The sequence below is a fragment of the Astatotilapia calliptera genome, chromosome 13, assembly GCF_900246225.1.
Source record: "Astatotilapia calliptera chromosome 13, fAstCal1.2, whole genome shotgun sequence".
NCBI classification, from domain to species: domain Eukaryota; kingdom Metazoa; phylum Chordata; class Actinopteri; order Cichliformes; family Cichlidae; genus Astatotilapia; species Astatotilapia calliptera.
The window spans coordinates 12,973,236-12,988,492 of NC_039314.1; the positions used below are offsets into that span (position 1 = coordinate 12,973,236).

General features: G+C 37.8%; 2 protein-coding genes across 3 annotated transcripts in view; one reads left to right on the plus strand and one right to left on the minus strand.

Moving 5' to 3' along the window:
* The window catches only part of mcph1 (microcephalin 1), a 36,322-nt gene that overhangs the window by 6,954 nt on the left and 14,111 nt on the right, over positions 1-15,257 (minus strand). For both annotated transcript variants that reach the window (XM_026189134.1, XM_026189135.1), the window contains exons 11-13: positions 15,218-15,255; positions 14,940-15,102; positions 14,788-14,865 (exon numbers count right to left, since the gene is read on the minus strand). In XM_026189134.1, coding sequence (XP_026044919.1) covers positions 14,788-14,865; positions 14,940-15,102; positions 15,218-15,255 — 279 coding nt within the window. The remainder of the gene's footprint in view (positions 1-14,787; positions 14,866-14,939; positions 15,103-15,217; positions 15,256-15,257) is intronic.
* On the plus strand, positions 1,213-13,450 carry angpt2a (angiopoietin 2a). Its single transcript, XM_026189155.1, has 9 exons — positions 1,213-2,101; positions 5,253-5,408; positions 6,292-6,413; positions 6,521-6,759; positions 7,159-7,286; positions 8,353-8,454; positions 9,082-9,248; positions 10,368-10,498; positions 12,307-13,450. The coding sequence occupies exons 1-9, from the start codon at positions 1,835-1,837 to the stop codon at positions 12,477-12,479; spliced, it is 1,485 nt and encodes a 494-aa protein (XP_026044940.1). The 5' UTR covers positions 1,213-1,834; the 3' UTR covers positions 12,480-13,450.

The following is a 15,257-nucleotide window of genomic DNA, read 5'->3' on the forward strand; positions in this document are numbered from 1 at the left end:
ATGACCTAAAACAGTCTTGTAGGAGTGATGGTTCAACATTCCTCCTACTTGTGGTGCAGGAAACATTTGATGGAGGCTGCTGCAGCTAAAGGAGGTTCTGAGTTACTGAACTAGTTTACCTTGTTTTTTCAGCCTGCACTTTGAGTCCAGTGTGTTATATAAAACATTAAAATTGTGCATGTTCGTGTGTTGTAAGTTTAGTCCGATTCAGTTTTTTGTCATTTTGACATCGAGAAGACCCCTCTAGGTGCCACTAAAATGTGATTAGACTACACATCACACATGTGGTTAGTTTTCTGATGTCACAGAGCCCTTCATTTTTTTTTACTGACTACAACAACTTTGTCATGTCAAGATAGTGCTCCAATTGGACAAAAAGACCCCACAGTATGCACTCTGTGTGTTGCAGAATAGTTATTATAAAAATAAATGGATGCACGTGCTTGTATCATTACATGCTGCTGGAAGCCAGTTCCCTAATTTTCTATCAAACGTAACCATTAGTTTTCACAATAATGTTTTGCTCTCTGCTGCAAAACATTATTTAAGCCACAGAAAAACAAATCGCTAATGCATGCATTTTAGGCGTGTTGTTCACCACAGTTTCTGGAAATATTCCATTACTCCTAATTACTATCAGAACATCCTGGAAAATCACAACACCTTTTAGAAGGCTTCAAAAACATTCAGTCTGTAAAATAAATAAATGAGAATAAATAAATAAATTAAAAAAAATTGCACTTTGCTGTGTGTAAGAGTGTGGGACCATGTTTTGTTGGGCTATTTTGGGCTTGTGTAAACAACAATGGGCTAGGCTACAGAAAACACCCACAACTTGCTGAGATTAAAACTCCCAACCTAACAGAAAAACCTGCTTTGTAAAAATGGATTCTTTTTTGTAAGAAGGAAAAAACAATGAGCTTTCCTGTGACTTTTTTGGTCTTCAAGGGTAAAAGCATCTAATGCTTCATTATACTTGTGAATCATGGTTCTGCTAATGTCATTTAAACTCTGAAGTAGATGCAAATGAAAAAAAACCATCTTGTTTTTCTAATTGGAGGTCATAAAACGGCCACTCTGAACCACTGGGAAATAATAAATGACATGAAATGAAAATCTATTTAGAGTTTTAAGAAATTTTGAGCTTATCAAATAAACCAATTTTATTAAAAAAAAAAAAAAAAGAGGACAGTGTATTTAATGTAGGTGCTGCTTATATGTACAAAACAGGAAATGGTTAATAATAAAGTTGAAATGGACACTTCTTCCTTTGAATCTCCCATTCAGGGCGCTTGCTGTAAACCGGGAAACATTTTTCAATGAATGGGATGGACGCTGCTACTATCAAAGAGTGTGCTGAAGGTGGACAGCTGCATCCTGAGTAGTTGTTCAACTAAAGCAAAAAAAACATGTGGGTATTGTGGAGGATATAGTAGAAGATGTGTAGTTTGTGCATCTGCTCCTGTGTGTTGCTCAGCGAGCGTGTACTGAAAGGAATCTCCACTTCAGTGCTCTTCACACTGACTGGCCAAAGGCAAGGGGGTGTGGTTTAAACTCACAGTTTAAAGCACTATAGCAAGTGGTCAGGGGTCTAATGAAAGGCGAGCACATGCAGTCTGGCACCATCAACCTTAGGACACACTACCTCTCATTCCTGATGGCTTCTTCTCCTCCTACCACTGAGAGGTAATAAAAGGAACCTGCAGAAACTCAAGAGAGCTGTTTACACTTGGATGCTGCTGGAAGAAGATATCTAATCAGATAGAGATAAGATTAAAGAAACCTTGAAAATCCAAGGGGGTTTATTTGTAAGTTTAACATAACTCGATCTACAATGAAGATGCTGAATGTGGACCTACTAGTTTTAAGCTTGTGCCTTGGTCTGGGAACTGGATTCAGTGCTGCTGAGAAAACACAATATCAAATCCAAAATGGCCCTTGCAGCTATACGTTTCTGCTGCCTGAGCAGGATAACTGCCAAACTCAGTATAACAACTACAACTATCCTGTCCAGAAGGACGGACCTACGGACAACGAGTCAATTCAGAGGCTGGAACAACTGGAGATCAGCATGGAGAACAACACGCAGTGGCTGCTTAAGGTAAAATTGTGTCACACCCTTGACATCAGTGAAAGAAATTTAAACGCAGTGGTTAAACTGTATCGCAGTAAGTTAAGAGTAATGACAGAAAGCCTCCGTAGGTACCAAAAACTGCAATGATGTGAAAGAGGACAAAATGTGGTGAAGAGCTGAAGGAGTCACCACAGGGGTGTCAAAGTGGAGATACTTTCATGCCGATCTTTTGTCCCAACGTGGGCAAAGACTAGTAAATTATTCTCTCACCATATTGCCTCTACACTTACGTGCAAGTATCAAATATACTTTTATGGGTGGAACAGATGATTATGTGAAACTTGCACATTTCACGTGGTGAATGGCTCATTGTGTCGGACCAAATTAAAACAAGAACAGTTTTTTCTCTCTCACTGTGTAGTTACATAGAAGCAGTTAAAAGAAATCACAGCACCAACAACCACATATTCAACAAAAAAGAAAGAACAAAACAAAACTTGTTTTTGTAAGACTGAAAGACTCTTCTGAAAGCTCTCCCACGTCCTTAAGTTGGATAAGTGGTTGGGAAAATGGATGGATGAATGGATGAAAGGCTCTTTGAGAATCTATTTTGATTTAATGACATTTGAAATTGACACAAAAAAATGTGCTCAGTGTCTGTGAGACACCTTTATTCAACCCGGACTGACAAAGACTTGCAGGCGCAGGTGTCCACACGAGTGGATGCACACTTTCCTTTCAGTTTACTGAGCCATTACATGTTCAAGCAAAAGAAGCGAGATGTTTCTTTTCCTGGGCCTTTTCTGAGTGTGATTAATGATCAGAACGAAACAAGACAAGCCAGAAACACAAAAAGCATCTCACAGTTTGATGACACGACCCCCGTCTCGTAACATAAAACAAACCCTGATCCGTTACATGGCGCTATACTCACACAAAGACTCAAGTGCTGCCTCAGAAATCACAGCCTGTTCACAATACAAACGAACATTTATCCAAAGCCACGTCTAATGTACTGATCGCCCAGATATTTCTTACAGACTAAAGAAGATTGCTAATTAAGTATGTGGCACTAAAAATGTGGTTTTACTTGGAGCAGCGCACTTCATCTGTTTCACATCAGTCTCTGCGCACAGAAGACGACTCCCTTATCTTCATCTGTTACATGTCTGCCTCAAATTAACACTTTAGGGAGAAGAACTCACAACTCAGGTGTGAAAAAGCTGCACTATGTCATATTAAGTATTAAGGCATATACTAATATACAAAACAAACCAATGTATTTCTTAATTCTGCCATAATGAATAACTGAAAACTCACAGCAGTTGATGACACTGAAGTGTCATTTGGAAACTGTGCTGACTGTGACAATGACTTTGCTACCCAATAGCTGTAGGGAGACTTTTTAGTAATTTTAAGCAGAAATTTGTTGTGTGTATTAAAAGTGAGGTGAACACCGTCATCGCAAATAAAGTAAGAGAGACATATTTGTTCAACATCAGAACAGCAAAAGATACTCAGGCTCATCTAATCCAGCAGGTGAGAGCGTGTTCAGGCACAGCTTTCCAGAGCGCTCAAACTCTATTTTAACTCTTCATTAAAAGCTCCACTGAGAAAAATGTATGTCATGTAACCCTAAAAAACAATAAGCAGCTAAGGTGAATTGAAATATTGCCTGCTTCATGTTTGAATGAATGCCTCACAGCCCTGCCTCACTGAGGTTATAAATCTCATCATCACCTCCATCCATCAATGGTTTGGTGGATGGATGGAAGAGATTAGACGAAAAGAAAATAATCTGAAAAAACAAGCAATTCCATCTATGCAGAGGACTTCACAGCAGTCAAATAAGCATACTGGGGGTCTTTAAATAAAGTTGCACATTAGAAAAGAAAAAGTTGCAAATCAGTAGGTTTGTTGTGCTTTTTTATTAGAGTGTACTCATTTCATTAATGAAAGTACTATTCATGCCGCACCAACTGATGACAGCTGGAGAAAAAATGTCTGTCACATGACTGAGGAACACAGTCATTGCCTCACTGATGCCTCTGAGGCACACAGAGTAAACAACTGATTAGATCATTGACTATCAATGGGACATCCTGCCAACAATTCAAATGACACCCTTCCACATATCTGCGTGAATCCGAGAACATAAACAAACTAGACAGCAAGAGAGGAAGACAAACAAAATCAGCACTAATTGCAGCCTTTGGTTGTTTTAGCATAAGTATTAGTAGTCAAATAAAATGTCTGCCGTTGCATTTCTGACTGATGAATAAATAACAACAGTGATTATGCAAACTAAGAGGAGATAACATCGATATTCGACTGACGCTGGTTTCCAGTTGCACACAAGTTGCACACTGTCATGAAGGATGTAACTTCTCACTCAGCACTTCCATCCTGTTTACGAGTCGTGTGACCTGATTGCCACTCAGGAACACCATGCAGGAAATAACTTAATGATTAGTCTGGGTCTAAATCTGGCAATACAGTAAGGTAGACGAGAACAAATCCCTAAATCATTAAGAAGTTTGACACGGGCAAGGTTACGTAATGTTTGACACTGAAACGAGACAGATTTTCAGTGAAAAGGTCTCATGATGGGCAACCTTTGTAAATTTCTATCCCTGTGGTCCCATCTTAAAAATCAATCTTGGTGCATGTTTTCACTGTATTATCGTCCTATTTCCGACATTTACATTATCATCCACATTACTAATGAAATACACAGAGCACTTACATTTATTAGGGTTACAGATTATAAGAAATATATATTATCAGAGTCCATACAGTTTTAGGGAGGCAGGTGTAATGGCTCACATATTCACAAAACAAGCGTCAGGTTAGCGCCCGTTAAATCCCAGAAGGAGACACAAATCCCTTTGGGGGTTGCGTTAGGAAGGGAGCTGCCTGCTGTGGTGACCTCTTGTGAATAAGCGAGTACCTGAAAGTAGCTTTAGCTCATGAGAAACATTTTATTTAACTCCTGATTTCTTGCTTGTCCACAACCAATGAGAAACAGAATCTCTGTGTCCCATACTAATGTCAATATATAGACCTCTGTATTACCCCTAATACACAGGATTATATACAACAAAATGACCAGGTGATGAAGAGAATCGGTAGCTCACAAAAACTGTCTAAACCTAATTATCATCGTTCTCTTTTGCAGCTTGAGAGCTACATACAAGACAGCATGAAGCAGGACATGATCCAAATCCAACAGACTGCTGTACACAACCACACCGCTACAATGATTGAAATCGGGACAAACCTGCTAAGTCAAACTGCTGAGCAAACAAGGAAACTGACCAATGTGGAGGCACAGGTGAAACTGCACATTTTGTTTATTCCTCAAAAGCAGAAATAACAGCCTACTCAGTGAAACGCTGCAATAAATATTATCGTTTGCAAGTGTTAAAAAAAATTAAGCAGAGAGAAAAACAGGCATGATGGCGTCAGTTTATTATTGTGGCTACACGTCAATGACCTTATGTGAGCCAACTGTACAGCATTTCCTGTTATTAGCACACTTGTATTCCCAGAGAAAGGGTCTATCAGTTTGTCACAATCAGACATCCGTCTGTTCAAAGACATCAACAGCTCCATTGGAGACACACAGCTAGGATCCATGTAAACAAGCTGCTTTTTGCTGAGTTCAGTTCCTCCGAACTGGGAAATTGGTGGCAAGGTCCCCAACCCCATGTGCAGTTCAATACGTAGGTTTGTGAAAATACGTGGATTCTCAGTTTCCCCTTGTTCAGGTATGTCTGCTGTATTGGAACTTGGCTGTTCTTTCCTGTCATGTTTTTTTCCATTTTAAAATGGTTATTTGATCACAGGCGCAAACCCAGTTTAACTTGATCAACGTGACGAAATACAAAGATTCATGTCCAGATTGGCTCTTGACTGATATCTCTGACTCTTATTAAATTTAGGACTTATTTACATGTTTAAAGGTTTTTATTTCCAGGAAATTGGCTGTTGTATTAAACCTGAAAGCACAATAATATTTAATTTCATTATATCCAAAGTAAAAGAGTGTTTCATTTGGGTCCATCCAATTCTTAGGATATTGGCAACCAATTGACATAAAGACAGTACAAAACATTTACAGCACAATCTCAAGTCTCAAGTCTACAGAATCAATGGATGACCTATAATGAGATATGGCTAAGACACTGTGCTTCATTTCGTTCTTTTAATTTTAGGTTATTCATCATACAACTCGGATTGAGCGCCAGCTTCTTGAAAACTCTTTGTCAACCAACAAATTGGAAAAGCAACTAATTGTCCAAACAAACGACATCAACAAACTGAATGACAAGAACAGGTGAGGAAAGCAAACAAAATGGGAAAAATTTTAAATTTTCAAATTCACTAGCAGCAGTATTTAGGTAATGAAGAAGCTACCTGCTGAACCTGCATGCTTCTCCTCAGTTTTCTAGAGAAGAAAGTAAAAGAGATGGAGGAGCAGAGGCAGGTGGAGATGAAGATGCTTCAAGAAGAAAAGGAGCAGCTCCAGACTCTGATACTGAAGCAGACGGCTATCATCGGTGAGCTGGAGCAGCAACTGCTCAAAGTCTCAACCAACAACACAGCCCTGCAGTATCAGCAGCAGGAGCTACTGGACACTGTGAACAACCTCATTTCTAACATCGCTTCTGGCACCGCTCAAGGTGAGGCAGCCCCTCATCAGGCCATTGTAACCTCTTTTAAAATGAAAGATCAAGTAGGGGGTCTTTTAAGTAGCATTTATGTCAGCCTACATTTGCTAAGGGGTCCGACCGTAGACCTTACATGTAGGCTGAGACAGCTTGACGTAAAAGTAAAAGTCGAGACCAATAGCATTAAATCAGTTAAGATGAAGCTACAAGCTGTTGCTATTTCGTTTGATTTTATACTACCTAGGCTAGCTGTTTCCCATCAGCTTAAGTCTTTTAAACTTTACGTTTTGAGACTAAAGAAACATGCAGAACTTTTATCATAATCCAAACATATTAGCTTAGCACAACCTGACAGCTAAATGCTATACAGCTGTGAGTTGTTTAAAATGAAAAAGTTAATTTCTTCTACAGGTCCTAAAACTGTCATGATGCGGGACACACCTACTACATTCATGGACTGTGCTGCCGTCTACAAATCAGGAAATACCAACAGTGGTGTCTACACGCTAACATTACCCAACAGTACAATGGAGGTTAAGGTAAAGTAGGCCTGACTGACTGTTTTCAGCTGGTTTTATGCTACATTATCATGCTACAGTCATACTAGAAAAAACAGTGGTTGGTGGGTATGGGACAAACAAAATGACTGCAACCATGCCCATTAAACTTGTTCCCTTTGAAAAGGTTGCTTTGAAGATGAGGGCAAAATCTGCAAACAATCGCAATCAATGTGTCTTTAAAACAACTTTGGAGCCTCAAGATTGCGGTAAAACAGAAATAAGACAAAGACGGTCTGCTATTACTTTGTCACTGAACAGCAAGTTGATGATTATATGCAATCTGTGACAATACGGCAGTTAACAGTGAAAAATCCACAAAACTCTTAAATTTGGTGCCATCTACGTACACAGCAAAAGCAATAAAAAGCAATTCAAGTAGACTGGAAACAGAAATTATTTCAACCAGTTGAGTCCCCTGTTGCAGATTAATTGTGCTCATTGATGCAGACTGATTGAAATATGTTGGCAATCCATACACATTTATAAATTAAGCAGCAATTATTTGCAAACCTTCGCTAATCTGTTGGAGAGTGAAGTCAGTCCCAATTGGACCATGACTGTTTGGACACAAGTTGCCTTCCTAGTGACAAGGATGTTGCCATCCTATTTTTTTCTCTCGTGTGACTGAGCCATAAATGGGTAAGGCACACTTTTTTAGATCATTAAAAATCACTCACTCGTACGTCACACATGTATCAGTGCCAGCACATACTGAAAATCTTCAAAATGTACATAAACATTCACACAGGCATGATCTGACCTATCAGTTAATAAAACAGAGCATGCTGCTTTAGGAGAAATTCAGTTTTGTCTTTTAAAAAGGGCAGCGAGGTTAGCTTAAAACGTTCATTGACTTTTATCAGCAACGCGCATGCTTGAGCTACAACTGTGATCTCCTTAGATACTTTTTAAAACTTCTGACTGCACTTCTGAAACCTAGAACACATTTATTTTATCTAGGTCAAAATATAAATAAGTATGCACTGTTTACAGAGGATTATATTTGAATAAATTTTCACTCCTCTTTTTTTCATTGTGTCTGTAGGCTTTCTGTGACATGGAGACAGAAGGAGGTGGCTGGACTGTTATACAAAAACGCTTTGACGGCCGTGTTGACTTTCACCGTACGTGGCAAGAGTACAAAAAGGTAAAAGCTTCGAGGAAGAAATTCTTCCCTTAAAAATAATATTACCCAGGTTACGGCCTCCATTCCAAATCAAACAGCCCAACAGTGGTCAGATTTGGTTTGGGCCATTGACTATATTTTAAGGAGCTGGAGATTGTCTCCTCTGAGGTAATTCAAAGAAGGAACAAACCGTAACCACTAACACAGAGAAGCAATGCCCATCTTCTGCTCAGGAAAATAATAGTAGCATTTACCCCCTCACATTTTAGAAAGAGGCTATACATATTTTTCGCTCTTTGTCATTAAGTATCATATTCAATTCCACTGTTATTACAGCCAATGCCCCTGAAATTGTACAACGACAAGTAGGATACAACTGGGCTGACACTATGAATGCAAGCGTAGTTAAAACTGACATGGTTTTTTCATTAACTTCTTATTGTAAAAGTGAATATTTGTGATTTTTTCTTAAATTGGATTTTGTAAACAGATTAAATATTTTATATTCAGAGGAAAAATAACTTTTAATGTTATAGTCAAAAATGTAGCACATTCTGATCTCCCATTGGTGTACTCCTTGTTAAACTGAAAAGCAATGACTGCAGGACATTCACACAGTTTTATAACTTTTCTTTTGTGTACTTTCAGGGATTCGGAGAACCTTCTGGAGAATTCTGGTTAGGAAATGAATTTGTCTCCAGACTGTCAAATCAACAGTCCTACAAATTAAGGATCCAGCTGAGTGACTGGGAAGGAAACTCTGGATTCTCACAATACGACCAATTTTCTCTTGACAATGAAGCACAAAATTACAAGTATGTTGAAATAAATCTATCAGGCCCCAAGTGGCAAGTAATTAATATTTTGTTAAATTTCATGCTTTGAGCAGCAAAATGTTTTTGCTCGTGCAGCTCAAGTTATTAAGGACAAAAAAGCCCATCAGCAAGTTATACACTGTTACGAAAGCACTTTTGAAGACTGCTATCCTTAACACATACTAAAAACTGCTGCTAATTTTGAGCCAAGATAACATGACATAATTAAAGCATAGCCTGGAAACTCAATGAAATTAAATATGTAAATATAGAGAAGCTAGTAGCCTCAAAACAAGCTATATTCTCAACATAATGCAGCAGAGTGCAATCTCCAACACGTGAACATCAAGTTGAATCTGCATTAGAAAAGTATGGGTGTAATATTTTAAAATGTTTTCAGCTACTCTGGATGCAAACTTTTAGATCATCACAAGTATGCGTCCTTTACCTTACTGACAAACACAAGACTACTGAGTTGATTGACCTCATCACTCATCACTATCATTTATACAATTTTAACTGCTGAACAACAACTACTATTTGGACCCACTCTAGAAATGTCCCTGGATAGTGTTTCATGCTGTATAACACTATATACTTCCTGATCCTGATGTACTGGCATCAGCCCAAAGAAAACGTACTAAAGCTCTTCAGTACATGAAAAATAGGAAATACATTAAAAGCCTCAGTTTTTCAGACATTCTTTCCTGACAATAAGACAACCTCCAAACATGTTTTTGCTTTCCAATCAAAGCTGACTTCTATACCTGAAGCTTAATTTGACAATCAGAGCTTGAAATGTCCCATTTCAACACAGCTTTATTGAGGTCTCCACTCTACTCTAATTTGGTGTTGAGATCTTTTTTGCTCAGCGATGCCGGATAACTAAAAAGAAAACAGACAAATAGCATTACAAAAAAACTTCACTGTCATAAAATAAAAGTAGTTTTTTTTTAAATATTTGCTAGACACAAGTATCAACAAAATTAAATAGCGCTGGCTTCTGTTCTTCTGCTGTTAGGCCGAAGAAGTACATAAGTGAGGTTGAGCAATGCCTTTTGAGGAACAGAAATTACAGACTTCCTCTTCTTCCTTCATTTTCCCTTTTCCATTTTACAGGATACACCTTAAAGGCTACAGCGGAACGGCAGGCAAAATAAGCAGCATTGGGCAGCCAGGAAGTGAATTCAGTACAAAGGATGCAGACCATGACAAATGTGTTTGCAAATGTTCACAACTGACAACAGGAGGTAGGAACAGACTACTGTAAATATCATGCCTTAGCTTGGAAAATTAAAAAATAAAAACGTGTCAATCAGTAATGGACATTTTCTGGAACAAATTCCCATCCATACAAAATCTTGGCACTTGCCCCAAAAATCTTTAAGGCCAATTTAAGGGCAGCCATCCTTTTGTAGTCGTGTCAAAGAGCACAATTAGCTCAGACTTAATCACTGATCAACTCATCGGGGAATTCAGTCTCTACAATGGCTCACATTAATAGCCTGGGAACAGAGCTTTTCCCTCTCTCTACTGATGGCTTAAAGGTCCTCGTCCATTCCCCGTAAAGTAACTCAGCTGCCAGAAGTTTGCCTCCTTCAGTACTGGGGTTTGCCAAGTGAACATGAAAACACACAAACCCTTACCCTATCCTTTTTTTCCCATGAGGGGTCTCTCACAGGGGACTCCTTTGAGCACATTATACACAATTGTAACAGAGGGGCACTGGTCCAGCAAAAAGAGAAAAGTGGGATCTGTCATTACAAGCATGAAATTGAAATAAACAAAAATGCTAATGAATGCAATAAATCTGGATCTAAACGGGGCTAAATGCACTTCTCACTATAATGTCTTTCAAAACAACACACAAAAATAACAAGTTTTTTAACCCTTTATCAGCCAAGTATTCTACAGCCTGTCAGGTCTTATTTTGTAATTTTGGCTGTATTTTGTAAATTACAAAATACTTCTTATCTTTCAGGAACCATATAAATTTTCTCTCTAGTGCAGAAATAGTTGAGGAGTTTTGCTAATGTGAAGCACACATGGTAAAACCTAGGTGGAGCTTATTTTTCTGCCGGTGCTCAGACAGCAGTACCTTGTGAATGCTTTGTGCTACCTTGATACACCAAATATCCCAAAAGCACGTCTTCACTTCATTCTGAAACCATTTGAATTTTGACTCTATCACAAATGATAATGGACGTATGGTTACTTAAATAGCATAAAATGGATCGTCTGTCAGGCCGAGGGTTAAAAAAACCCCATTAATAATCTGTCTGAAAGTTCTTCTGTATGTGTGCTGCTGAGTATGAGAGTAAGTGCTGTGGGTAGTTCAAGGATTTTCAGATGAGTGGGTGAGGAGCGCCATAAACACAAAAAACCTTAACTTTAAAATGGGTTTAAAATTTAAAAATGAGGCCCGGCCAAAATGTTCTAACTTCCACAAAAAGTAATCACTCTAAAAACCCGAAGTGGTTTCCATAAAGACATTGGGTCCGCTTTCTTTACTTAATTCTGGGGTTTTTGTTTTGTTTTTTGTTTCTCTCTGGTTTCCCAAATGGATGAGCAGTTCTTGAGAAACCTGGCATCTACCTTTTCCGGACAGTCACTTTTTAAACACGCACAGTCAGACACACATTTGATTTGACTGACCGTATCCTTATATAGCTGCCCTCTTCTTAAAACAGTAACTTTATGACTGCCTGCCTGCCACAGGTTTAGAGGAAATCTATGAACTTTAGCTAGAAAAATAACCTGCTTACACTTTCCCCAAATGGGCACTACGCTAGTTTCACAAGGCCATTTGCTCCTCCGGACTGGCTTCTGAGAAATCTGACAAATTTCCTCAAGCAATACTACTTTACAGGGTACATTAATGACCCCCCACCCCCAATGTAGGCAGCTCAAGCCTACATTAGACATAACTGTCCTTACAATCTGTTGTTTTGTATAATGGATCTAAACAAGCAGATTAGTTGTAATGTGTCTAAACACAAACTTACCACCTCTAAAAAAAGTACACAACAGTTAAATTAATAATGTTTTTCTATTGTAGGCTGGTGGTTTGATGCCTGTGGTCCGTCCAACTTGAATGGGATGTATTACCAAAAGGGCCAAAACGCCAATCGCTTCAATGGAATCAAATGGTACTACTGGAAAGGCTCAGGCTACTCACTGAAGACCACTACAATGATGATCAGGCCAGCAGACTTCTCGGGTTCCCTTTGAACAGTCAGATTAAAGAAAATGGGAACAACAAGACCAAAAATAAAAATTCTCAAGGGATCCAAAACACTTTGTGCGTATATTTTTATACACCTTTGTGCATCTTTCTGTGGTAGATTTTGAAATATGGAGAGTCACAGCAATACACATAGCTGTAGTATTTACAGTTATTTGAATAGTAATTAAAATGAGTTATATTAAAATATATTAAAATATCGGTCAGGCTCTATTCAGCTAGCTTATCAGATTCATTTAATTTCTTTGAATCACTTTAACAGTTGAACTATTTTTTAAAAACAGCTGCCAATGTCATTGTATAATAGAGACGATGGTACAAAATGCTGATAAACATCTGGTGAAAGTTTTTTTTTGCATTGTCAACATTTTTCAAAATGTAAATGTTAATGTAAAAATACCACAAAATGTTTCTCTTATGATAACAATGTTTTGCTATAGAGATTATATGTACATTTGTTGTTTAATTTATAAGTAGATTTTAAGGTTGGTTTTAAACTTTATCATATAAGAAAGGAGATTTCTTATTGCTAGTTATTAATTTTATTGCACATGAAGGGAAATTAATTATTTTAATATAATTCTACAGTACTGGGAATGTTTTTTAATCTGCATTTTTATGTAATGGTTCTTTTGAAGCTACAACAAACTACAACAAAGAAAAATTGGACACCAGTTAACACTGGCTTTAGGAGACTAGGACATGTAATGCTTGAGTAGCTGTTATAAACCTGATATTGAATGTTAAAAATCAACCACAAGGCAGAGAGGTTGATTCTGCATTGTAGTGGGTGACATAATAGTTAAGCATAAGTCATGTGACAAAGAATAAACAGCCTTGTGGATGCTGATCTGCCATACAGCTAAAGTGTTGTTTAAGATCTTTCAAATCTTTCTGTCATTTTATCTTTTCCACAATACACAATAAATTCTACATGCTACAAACTTGTGATTTTATTGTTGCCATTATTAGATTCAGCTGCACATTTTGGATTTAAAGCCTCAAAGGACCAATGCATGTTTAGCTACTGATGGTAATCTAGAATGAGAAAAGCCATTGAAAGATGTAGAGCAACAAACTTGACTGCAAGACGACAGTTGAGTAATGTAATAAGTAATGTATAAAAACATCAGGGAAATGACGCAATCGAGAACAGAGTAGATTTTCCAGTGTTTGCCGTCGTAAAATTTCATACAAAAATAAACCAAAAAACTATTTAAATCCATTTTTGGATGTTTGTCTAGAATTTTTCAAACTGTAAGAAATATAAAAAAGTGACTTAAGCCTAGTTTTCACGTGCTGCATTATATATAGATAAACTGATTCAGTTTGTAACGATATTTCAAGAGATATTAGACTGATGCAAACCTCCTCTTATTCTAGTAAAGAGTAGTCTTGATCATTTGATTTACACCACTTTATTGCTGGCCTAATGCAGAGACTGTAGAGGGATAGTTAAGAGTAGATCCATCACGGCTACAAAGATTTGAATTGGTATAAAAATGGCACCTGGCTACATGCTTTTGGAATAAAATAAATAAAAAATAACAAAAGAGAACCAAATTTTTATCACAAATTATCTGACAGAATAAAAAAAAAAACAAAAGACAATACTATTAAAATCTGTTTCTATGATTAACTGGCCACAGCTGAAGGAACACCACACCACACAATAGAGGCCACAAGAATTGAATGAAAAAGGGAAGCATGTGGTGTGCCAAATGATAAAAGGCCATGGGGATATAAAATATTTGATCTGTCACAACAAAAGCCATCAGGCAATTTTAAGAGGAAACATGCTGACATTCGTCTACATTAAGACCCCAAGTCTTTCCTTGCAGGGCAGGACAGGACAGTGATTCATGAATGGCAAGTGCAGGAAGAGGCAACATCCACAATTCACACAGGATGCTTTAGGAAAAACAAGCCTACTGTAAATGGATGACTGGCAGTAATGAGACTTAAAGCATGAGTGGAATGCTTTCTAGATTATGTTTAAGGTGCCACTAAAATCTCTAAAATATATGTCCTGGAAAAATAAAAAATATCTTTTATTGCATTTGGAGAGTAATAAATTGGAGAAGAGATTATTTAATACTGTTGAGTCATATCTGAAAAAGGCTTTAATCTCAAGAGGATTTTGAACTAGTTAAACCAATAACGATGTGAAGATAAGACGATACAGCTTTTTTTACCCTACTGGAAAAAATAAAAAGCTTTCCTGTAAACTCAATGCTGGTAGTAAATCTGTCAAAGACCCTTTTACTAGTACTGTTTGAGTAGTTCTGAACTTACCTGTGCTGCAGGAAATTGATCTGAAAGTTCATACGGCTCCTCTGGAATCCACTGCCTTTGCTCCAAAGACCAGAGTATCTACTCAAAAGATTAGAGATAAGACAGAATCACCCTGCATCTTAACTTTGAAATAATTTCAAATGTCCACGTACCCATTCAAATGAGAGGATCCAGCAGCCACGAGCTATACCCAGCAAAATATTGAGAGTCCGCCTGTGTTCCCCAGACACCACATGAGTTGTGCTTTCACAAACACAGTCAACAATTAAAAAACCACCGAGTGCTTTCACCACTTGAACCACTGTGTTCTGCTTCCTACAAGAGACGAATAATAAGAATTAGATGCCTTCTTTTACCAACTTGTTAATTAACACAATAAAATTAAAGAATATGAAGCTGGTGGTATTCAAAGAAGCACATGCCTACTTACTCAGTAGGCATGCTTGTCATGACGAGTGTTCTCAGTGCCT

What these genes read in the sequence shown, in the direction of transcription:
- angpt2a (XM_026189155.1), top strand. Translation starts at nt 1,835, where the DNA reads ATGAAGATGCTGAATGTGGACCTACTAGTTTTAAGCTTGTGCCTTGGT. An exon ending in TGACCAATGTGGAGGCACAG is followed by an intron (nt 5,409 to 6,291) that starts GTGAAACTGCAC and finishes TTTTAATTTTAG; the next exon opens with GTTATTCATCATACAACTCG. An exon ending in TTCACAACTGACAACAGGAG is followed by an intron (nt 10,499 to 12,306) that starts GTAGGAACAGAC and finishes TTTCTATTGTAG; the next exon opens with GCTGGTGGTTTGATGCCTGT.